Source organism: Colobus angolensis, unplaced genomic scaffold (assembly GCF_000951035.1).
Source record: "Colobus angolensis palliatus isolate OR3802 unplaced genomic scaffold, Cang.pa_1.0 Scaffold1, whole genome shotgun sequence".
Taxonomy (NCBI): Eukaryota; Metazoa; Chordata; class Mammalia; order Primates; family Cercopithecidae; genus Colobus; species Colobus angolensis.
In genome coordinates this window covers 379,107-389,400 of record NW_012110918.1, presented here as the reverse complement: position 1 = coordinate 389,400, position 10,294 = coordinate 379,107, and the positions used below count along the sequence as shown (strand labels likewise).

At 51.2% G+C, this 10,294-nt stretch overlaps 1 protein-coding gene and 1 pseudogene across 1 annotated transcript; one reads left to right on the top strand and one right to left on the bottom strand.

Moving 5' to 3' along the window:
• Positions 1-452, top strand: part of LOC105503236 — an 898-nt pseudogene extending 446 nt beyond the window's left edge.
• Positions 453-6,980: 6,528 nt separating this feature from the next.
• On the bottom strand, positions 6,981-7,863 carry LOC105507370 (40S ribosomal protein S4, X isoform-like). The gene has a single exon (XM_011936179.1). The coding sequence runs from the start codon at positions 7,842-7,844 to the stop codon at positions 7,053-7,055; it is 792 nt and encodes a 263-aa protein (XP_011791569.1). The 5' UTR covers positions 7,845-7,863; the 3' UTR covers positions 6,981-7,052.
• Between the last annotated feature and the right edge of the window lie 2,431 nt (positions 7,864-10,294).

Here is a 10,294-nt window from a genome sequence, read left to right as displayed (position 1 = left end):
GTCCCTGGACTACCTGGCGCGCGCCGCCGTCTCGCCTCCCGCCCGCTACCTCGGAAGCAGCGGCAGCTTCAAGGCCTGCAGCGTGGAGGTGTCCTGGGTGTGCCTGCTGCCCCTGGAGCGCAACGACTCAGAGAACGTCTACGAGGCCATCTAGGAGGTGCGCGGCCCGCCGCGGGAGGAGAGCACCAAGCAGGTACGACCCCGGGCGCGGAGGCGGGGAGGCTCACTGGGGACCGCGCCCACAGGGAGCCTGGGCGCGAGGAGACCTGCTCCGCTCAGCGTCGGGCACGACGCCCACCTTTGTCCGAAGACTTCGGATGAGCTTCCTCTCCACAGCCGCGAAACAGTGCAGGGCCCCAGTCCCTCATCTGCAATTCCCAGGCTCCAAAGCTCCCTGGAAGCCCAAAAGGTTTTTCGTAATCCAATTGGTGGCAAAATTGCGCTTAAACTGATTTGAGGCTGTTGATGGTCTTTATTTATCGCGCTTGTGTGAATATTCACATTTTGCTGCAGAAATGCAAATGAGCTCGATAGCCGGCTGCTGCCCCAAGCCCTGATGGGAGGTAATGTAACCTACAGCAGGTGGGTACCTCAGGATAGCTTTCCAAGTCTCAGCTGTTCTATATTCCGAAGCGCATCTGGGCACGGAACGGGGGATTGCAGGCCTGCAGCCAGCTCAACAGCCTTGCCCGTCTCCCAGGAGCCTGGGATCAGATGAGAGGGTGGATGTGAAAGTCTGGCGTCTGCTTCCCTTTGAGGGTGCTTCCAGAATTTCAGTTCCTTTTTGTTTTTCATTTTTTAAAGAACTCCTGATGGGTTTGTTTCAGAAAGACGTCCGGTTAAGTAAGGTTGTTTTTTTTTTCCTCTTCAGAATCCAGTTGTGTTAATCTGGGAAATCGCAAATAGAGCACGTTTTGTAAACACTCTTACATCCCCAGAACACTCTGGGCGACCCTGACATTTTGAACTTTAGGAACTTTTCAGGGAGGGGCAGCCCAAGGGGAAAAAAGGATGCTCAGAACCGTTCTGCCATCTGCCACCGGCCGTGTAGTGTGATGATCTAGAGGCAGTTCCCTTCCTCACTCAGGGTCTGGGTTTGTTCTTTAGCCCAAAGGGAGGGGGTGGACAGATGACCTCTGAACCTTGGGAGCCCCTAATTTCTTTCGCTGTGCCTGATGTCATTACCAAGAACATTGATGCCCACCATGTGCCAGGACTGAGTCCGGGATGCCCAGACGAAGGAGACACGTAGGCCCGCTGCTGGGTCTTCCCTCCGCCCGTCTCGTTACAATGCAGAGCTCAGGTTTTGAGGCTGGGGAAAGGAGAATTGGACTCTACTGGGTCACCTGCCAGCTGCGGACAGCCACTTAATTTACACGCGAGGACGCTCCCCCAGGCCCAGCGTCCTCTGGTGTAAGCACAACACCTAAGGATTAGAGTTGTGAGCCTTAAACGAGGTAAGGCTTCGAAGCGCTTGGCAGTAACAGAGGGTCCACCCAGACTCTCTAGGTCGTCCTCGTTTGGCTTCGCTGAATCTGCGCCGCCTTCTCTCCGGCTCCTGCAGCGGCAGCCCGCCGCCTTGCGGCCAGGATGGAGAACGGCACCCGACGGGCGGGGCTGGGGACTGCGGCTGGTTCCTGTTTCGTGCCGCTGCCAGCGGGTCAGGCAGCTTCTCTGGGATGGGTGGCTGGATGCCAGCTCTCTTCTCCCCCAGCGCCCCTCAGTTTCCTGCGCAGGCTCCCGGTGGCGCACTTCCCGGCCTCTCCACATTCTCTGTGCTGGTGACGGTGGGAGGGTGCCTGCCGGTCTGAGGGGAGCCCCTGGAGGTGGGGGAATGGCCTTGCTCTTTGAACCTTGAATCTGGCCCAGGGTCTGGCTCAGACAGAGTGCACAGAGTGTGTGTTGAAAAGGGCAGAGGTGTGGCAGTCCCTTACCTGTGAGCCAGGGCTCTGTAAGTCTGCCCAAGGGCCACCACCCCAGGCCCCAGGACCAAAGAGGAAGGAGACTGCCCAGATCCTGACATCTCCTGAGAAGGGGCCTGCCAGGTGGCCCCTCTGCCCATCCTTCTTCCAGCTCCTAGCAGGTTCCTAGTTGCAGTGGCATCTGGGGGGAGGGGCACAGGTGATGGGGGCAGGGGACTTACCCAGGGGGGGATCTAGGACATTGGCCAGAGACAGGCTGCTCCTTGGCCCTACTTGTGGCCCTAATTCACTGTGTGACCTCCACAAGTCACTTTACATCTCTGGTCCTGTTTCCTCCCCTGTGCGATGGGTGCAATACTACCACGTTCCCTGCTCGGAGCTTTATTCAGGAGGCAGCTGTGGGACTCCCTGGTGCTCCACCCCCAACAAAGTCCAGGGTAGGGAGTTGGTTCTGCCCCCCAAGGGAACCCCACCCCTGCCCTTAGTTGTCCCAGGCGGCATTTCCCACCATGATCCTCCAGGCCCATTCACTCGTTCATCAGGCATGAACTAGCTGAATACCTGCCAAACCCTGGTGAGCCTTCAGATCTGGAGAGGGCTGAGGCACAGCCACGTTCCTGGGGGAGTCGCCCTCTTGGATAGGAGGTCAGCACGAGAAGACATGGGGCCGGGGCTCAGGAGTGGAGCTTAGGGTTGGGAGTGGGTGCCCACCCGGGCAGGGCCTCACGGGTGCTTGCCAGGAATGTGCATGTTATCCTGCAGCTGCTGTGAGGCTTTTAGCAGAGACAGGAGTGGGATTGAGAAAAAAATCCCTGTGGCCAGGGCTTCAAGCACGGCCGAAGCTCTTGGTGGTCATGTGATGGTAACAGAGGTTTGGGAGGTGGATGGGCAGGGCCTGGGGGCCGAGGGAGGTGGGAGGGAAATTCTAGTTGAGTTCTAGATTCCCAGCTGGCACTCGTGGGCAGACAGTGGTGCTGCTTACTGAGACTGGGGTTGGGGGCAACTTGGGGAGGAGTAGGGTGAAGAAAAGCTGGGGCCCACCTGGATTTAGGTGCCAGACAAAGGGAAGAGAAGCATGAGAGTGCTGGCTCAGAGGACAAGAAGTGTCCAGAAGAAGGACGCACAGGAAGGTCACGTGAGAGAAAGGCCATATGACACTTACCTGAAGTGGCCACTAGAAGCTCAGCTGGTCAGGGGGTGCTGAGGGCAGGGGGCAGTGGTCAGGAGTGAAGTGAGGGTGTGAATTGAGCGTGTGGACAACGGGCAGGAGGAGAGAGACACCGTGTGGCCAGAGGGGGTGTAGGTCATGGATGGAAACGTGGTCTCCAGGTTCAGGTGGGTGGGCAGGAAATGGGGAGGCTGAAGATGGGGAGGAGGTCATTGCTGAGAAGGGATCTCAGAAGAAAGTGGGTGCAGAACAGAGGGGGCAGGATGTGGGGATGGCATGGCACAGGGGCACAGGGGAGTGTGTGGGGACCCCCCTCTATTAGGCAACAGTTCAGGGCTTAGGGCAGGCTACTGGGCAGGGCCAGGGACCCCCAGAACAGAGGAGCTCTTGCCATGGATGGTGTTTTACAGCCTTGTCACTCCCCATGCACTCTAGTCGCACATATTGAGCACTTGGTGTGGGCTGGTCACCGTGCTGAACACTGGGGACAAAGTGTGGTAAGATGCAGTCCCAAAGGGGCTAACAGTCCTGTGGGCTCTTGCTCAAAGACTTATACCCAGGGTTAAGCTCCCAGCAGCTTGGAAGGCAGGCATGGACACCTCCATTTGCCCTGAGTACAAACAGAGGTTCGGAGAGGTTTAGTGACAGGACGAAGCTCACACAGCCAGGAAGTGGCTGAAGCAAACCCTTCTGAGAGGGGAGAGAGGGAGACAGGGGGAGGTAAGCAGGGATGACTCCTCCCCTCCCCTAAAGAGGCCACTCAGGGAGCCCACGGAAGCCAGGCCAAAGGCGGTGCAATAAAATGGCCTCTGAGACTCTTCCCCCTGGCTGCGGTCCTGGCTCTGGGATTGCAGGGTGCGGTCACCATCCCCACCCAGAGGTGAGAAGGCTCAGGCAGGTGGGACTGGCCTGGAGTTTGCCACTGCTGCTGGAGCATTGGCCGCTGGGAGGGAAGTTCCAGCCAGACTGCTGCCCCTTCTCATACAAGCAGCCCTGGAGGCGCCGCACCTGAAACAGGCAGCGCTGACTGGAAGGAGCCTGGGGCCCTCAGTTCTCCTCCTCCTCCAATGGGAACTCTGAGTGAGCCCTCGTCCCTAGGGGACTAGAGGGTGGCCACAGCAGTTTCCCCACTGTCTCCCCTCACTTTCTCACTTGGGGCCCCTCCCCTCTGGATCCAGGGCCAGCACCCACTTCCTCTGAGGGCAGGACAAACTCCGAGGGCAGCCCGAGGCCGCTGTGATTGAGAAAAAGGAACTGGCCTTGGGACAGACCTACCTGTCCCCACTCGGGGCCAGCCAGGGGGCCTTTGGCAAGGGGCGTTGGTAACAGCAGGAAGCTGAGGCCAAGTTGAGGGGACTCCAGCTAGCCCCTTGCCTGTACTCCCTCCTCCAACAACCCCCACCCACACCCCCCAGCTGGGGCAGCCGCCCTGGGGTGGCTCTGCCGGTTTCTTCGCACCTGACCCAGTTCCCTCCCAGTGGCTCACCTGCAGCCCCGGGCTGTCCCAGAGCCCCTTTGCCTGCCTAGGACCTGACATAGGAGACAGCAGCTTCTTGGGTCCCCTCCCACCCTCACCCCACATTGCTGCCCCCCCAGAGATCTCCCTGCCACCCCCAACTCCCCCGTAGGCCACATGGTCTCTGGGGGTCTCCCTGAAACCTGCGCCTGGTTCTCACCTCTTAGTCCCTGGCTCCCTTCAGCCCCAAGGGCCTGAGATGGGCCCCACCTGCCCCCTCACTTCCTTCCCAGGCCTCAGCAGTTGACCTCACTCTAGACCTATTTTTTTTTTATGTTTATTTTAATAGTTGTGGGGAGCAGGTGGTGTTTGGTTACATGAATACATGTTCTTTAGTGGCGATTTCTGAGATTTTGGTGCACCCGTCACCCAAGTGGTGTGCACCGTCCCCAATGTGGAGTCTTTTCTCCCTCACCCCCTCCCACCCTTCCCGCACCCCCAAATCCCCAAAGTCCATTATATCATTCTTAGGCCTTTGCCTCCTCATTGCTTAGCTCCATAGACCTATTTTCTCTGCCCTTCTTAGAGCTGACTGTGTCCAGTACAGGGAGGGGTGGGCATCATACTGAATGCCAGCCTGGATGGGTGGTCAGTACCAGGCCCTGGGGAATGGGAAGGTCCGTGATCATGACCAGGGGGTAGCTGATGACCAGGAATGTGGCCAGGGCTCCATGCCTGGATGTTAGAGAGTTTCGGAACTGGATCTGTGCCGGGGAGTGAGAGGTTAGCGGCTGTCAGTTCATATTGAGGGGAAAACAGGGCTGCCAGGACTAGGGCTCTGGGGCACAGGGGCACAGGTGCTCTTGCTAAAATTTGGGAAGCTCTGTTTCCAGATTGCAGAAGGATTCTGGTGTTGAGGGAACTTCCAGAGCTGTTGCCTGGGCCAGGTGAGGCCCACAGGACCCAGCTGAGGCTCCTATGGGTGCCGACCCTGCCTCCTCGCCTTCTTCTAGCTGGGGGTCCCCTGTGAGGCATGAAGGGAGTGGGACAGGGGCCCCTGTCCAGGCCTCCGTGTCTGTCTAGGGGCTGGGCCCAGAGAGAGGAAGCAGAGGCAGCAGGAAGGCCTGCCTGTAGAATCCTCCCAACCTCCCCCTTCCTTTCTCCTTGTTGGCCCAGTTAAATGTGTAAATTACTATTCCCTCCCTATAAAAATAGCTTAACTCCATTACAAATATTTGAATAATAGGAGGAAATCTCAATTGAATGACTGTTAGCATGTTGGTTTCTTCCCATTTTTTTCTGCCTTCTTATGTGTATGTCTTGGGCAGTTCCCATAGAGACATCACAGCGTAATGATGATTGTGCCTTCTGCTTTTTCAATTACCATATTCACCTAGTCAGTGAATGTCAGCTGCTGTACTGGGCACTAGGAAGCAATGAAAAATAAAGGATTGTTCCTGCCCTCAGGTAGCTTACTGTTCAGGAGAAATTGAACAGCAGATCCAATTATGATATGGTATAGCATGGCAGTTATGGTATGGCAGATATATATGATATGATATGACATGATGCATCTCCAAAGAGCTGTGGGGGGCATATTGGAGGAGCCATCCTCCTAGAATCTTGTTGGCAAGAGTGAAATCTAGGAGTGCTTCCTGGAGGAGGAAGGTGTTGGCAAAGATGAATTCAAAAGGTTTCTACTGTTCCCTCTCATGAAACCCTCCGGACCTGGTGCCTTTTTCAGTGGCAGATTTTTTTTCTCATCAGTGGTAATTAGTTTATTTAAGTTTCTACTCACCTTCTAGTTAATTTTGGCCATTTTATATTTTACTAGGCAAGCATTCATTTTCTCCAGATGTGTAAAATCTCCACTTTTAAAATTTATTATGAATTTCTTTGTGACCAAGTAAATGATTTTTCTAAGTTTTTCATAGACATATAAGAAAAATGTATATTTTCTTATTTTTGTTTTTATTTATTTATTTTTTTGAGATGGAGTCTCACTCTGTCACCCAGGCTGGAGTGCAGTGGTGCAGTCTCGGCTCACCGCAACCTCCACCTCCTGGGTTCTAGCGATTCTCCTGCCTCAGCCCCTGGAGTAGCTGGAATTATAGGTGTGCGCCACCATGCCCAGCTAATTTTTGTATTTTTAGTACAGAGAGGATTTTGACATGTTGGCCAGGCTGGTCTGGAACTCCTGACCTCAAGTGATCCACCCACCTCAGCCTTCCAAAGTGCTGGGATTACAGGTGTGAGCCACCACACCTGGCCGGAAAAATGGATATTTTCTATTTAAGGGATATAAGGTCCTATCTGCATCAAATCAAGTTTATTGATTATATTATTCAAACTTTCATTTCCTTCATATCCTTTGCTTGGGGGCAGGGGTATTTTACTCTAATTCTGACAGAGATGTGTTTTTTTTTGGTTTTGTTTTTGTTTTTTTTTCCTGCCACAATATTTTTAATTACGTACAAAGGTCTGAGATGGCACCCAGGGGCCCATTTCACCCACTGCTCTGTTTGGCCGCCAGTCTTCTGTCTCTCTCTTCAGCAATGGTGAGGCGGATACCCTTTCCTCGGGGAAGAGAAATCCATGGTTTGTTGCCCTTGCCAATAACAAAAATGTTGGAAAGTCGAGTGGCAAAGCTGTTGCCATTGGCATCTTTCACGTGAACCAAGTCAAAAGATCCAGGATGCCTCTCTCTGTTGGTGATCACACCAATTCTTCCCAGGTTAGCACCTCCAGTCACCATACACAGGTTACCAGTGTCGAACTTGATGAAATCAGTAATCTTGCCAGTCTCCAAATCAATCTGAATGGTATCATTCACCTTGATGAGGGGATCGGGGTAGCGGATGGTGCGGGCATCATGAGTCACCAGATGAGGGATTCCTTTTGTGCCCACAAAGATCTTTCTCACTTTGCATAACTTGTACTTGGCCTCCTCAGGTGTAATACGATGTACAGCAAAGCGACCCTTGGTGTCATAGATCAGACGGAAACTCTCTCCCGTCTTGTCAATGCTGATGACATCCATGAATCCAGCAGGGTAGGTTATATCAGTTCGGACCTTGCCATCTATCTTAATGAACCGCTGCATGCAAATCTTCTTTACTTCATCTCCTGTCAGGGCATACTTAAGTCTGTTCCTTAGGAAAATGATGAGGGGGAGACACTCTCTCAACTTGTGGGGACCGGTGGATGGATGAGGAGCAAATACACCAGTCAATTTATTCAGCATCCAATGCTTTGGAGCTGCTACCCGCTTCAGATGCTTCTTGGGACCATGAGCCATGGCTGCGTTAGGCAAGGAAAGAGGAGATGTGTTTTGTTAAACCTCCCACTCAAATTTTCTCTATAAAGCTCTTCTGGTGCTTTTCCTAGTTTTTGCTTTTTATATTTCACTACGATGCTGTCGGGAGCATGCAGATTTCGAGTGTTCTGTTGGTACGTATTGTGCTTTTCTATCATTATGCGGTGTCCCTCTTTATCCTATTATAGTGCTTAGCCTTAAATTTCGCCCTTCTGTTGTTAATATGACCACTCCTTATTTTACTTTTTTTTTTTTGCACTTGCTTAGCATTCTTTTATTTTCTACCATTATCATTTTTTGAAACTACTAATTTCTTGTGTAAGTCACATCACTCTTTTGTTTTGTTTGAGACAGGGTCTGCCTCTGTTGCCCCGGCTGGAGTGCAGTGATGTGATCATGGCTCCCTGCAGCTTCAACCTCCCTGGCTCAGGCAATTCTCCCACCTCAGGACCCCGAGAACCTGGGACCACAGGCCCGCGTGCCACCATGCCCAGCTAACTTTTTTTTTTTTTGGTATTTTTTGTAGAGATGGGGTTTCTTCATGTTGCCTGTCACCACTGTATTTTGTTATTTTCATATTTTTTTGTTTGCTTTTTGAGACAGAGACTTGCTCTGTCACTCAGGCTGGTGTGCAGTGGTGCGATCTTGGCTCCCTGCAACCTCCGCCTCCCAGGTTCAAGTGATTCTCTTGCCTCAACCTCCTGATTAACTGGGATTACAAGCACACGACACCACGCCCAACTAATTTTTGTATTTTTAGTAGAGACAGGGTTTCACCACATTGGTCAGGCTGGTTTCAAACTCCTGACCTCCAGTGATCCACCTGCCTCACCCTCCCAAAGTACTGGGATTACAGGTGTGAGCCACTGCGCCCAGCCTATCACGGTGTTTTTAAACCCAAGCTGACTCTTTGTCTTTTAGTGGGAGAATTCTATCTGTTCACTTTTCATTTAACAATTGATCTACTGTACTTGATTTGATTACCTTTGGCTCATTTTACATTTATTGGTTTACCTTGCAGTTTTTTCCCTCTGATCTGGTTATTGATTTCCTTTTTCTTCCTCTGTTACACTTTCCATTTCATTATTGGCAGCTGTCCCTTCTCTGGGGTTCCTAATCAAACACATGTCCTTTAGCACATGCCTCGATGGGGATTCTTTTCTCAGCACCCTCACAGCTCACAGAACCTGTCACTCTGTAGACTCTGGTTTTTTTTTCCGCTTAGGAACATCTATTTGTTGCTTGATTTGATTATTGTTTGTTTGTTTATTGAGACAGGGTCTCATTCTGCTACCCAGGCTGGAGTGCTGTGGCATAATCACGGCTCACCTCAGCCTCCACCTCCTGGGTTCAAGTGATTCTCCCACCTCAGCCTCCTGAGAAGCTGGGAATCCAGGCGCACACCACCACGCCCAGCTAGCTTTTTAAATACTTTTTGGAGAGACAAAGTTTCACCATGTTGCCCAGGCTGATCTTAAATTTCTGGGCTCAAGTGATCCGCCTGCCTCAGCCTCCCAAAGTTCTGGGATTACAGGCGTGAGCCACTGCACCCGGCCTGTTGCTTGATTATTGTTTCTTTAACTTTTCTTTCCTTTGCATGTGAGCGCTCCTGACTGGGTCCCTCGCAGTTTGTCTTTGGCCTTTTTATTTCAATCTTGGTGTAATTTTGGTCGGAGGTTTGATATTTCTTTTTGACCTTCCAGGCTGCAAATTTGAATCTCAAGAGTGAATTTATTTCCCTTCAACTAATACAAGTACATATTTTAAGTTCTAAAAGTCAGTCCTTTTTAAAAACTCTGCTTGATTCGAGTCTCCTTAAGAGTTTGTGTTCACGTTGTAATTGCATTCTCCAGCCCCTCTATTGTACCAATAGCCTTGAATTTGTTTTACTAGGTAACATATTTACAGATTTTTTTTTTTTTTTAAATCAAAGCAATATTTTAAAGTCTGTAGTAAAAATCTCACATGTACCTTGTTTCCCTGCTCTGTTCTCCATCAACTCAAAAGCCACCCCTTTCATTCATTCTTTCTTCATTCTTCCAGAGTTTCTGAGTACAAACTAGTATAACTACCTATCTGATTAGTTAATTTTCTCTCTCTCTCTCTTAAGCAAAGGTGGTACCTTGTACACACTGTCCTGTGTGTAAAACAAGATTTAAAAAAACCTTGTTTACTTTTTGTTTTATGTATCCCTTTGACAATGTATCTTAGAGATTGTCCCTAGAGAGGTTATGTCTTTTCCCTACAACTACAGATTATCCGTTTTACCAGCCTCCTGTTGATGGACACTTGGAATGTTTCCTATGTTTTGCTGTTACGACAATGCCGTAATGAAGACTCTTTTATATACTCTTTTATATATGTACAGGTAGATGTTGGAAAAATTCCAACAGTGGGATTTTGGGGTCAAAAGGTAAATAATGGATATTTGA

What these genes read in the sequence shown, in the direction of transcription:
- LOC105507370 (XM_011936179.1), bottom strand. Translation starts at nt 7,844, where the DNA reads ATGGCTCATGGTCCCAAGAAGCATCTGAAGCGGGTAGCAGCTCCAAAG.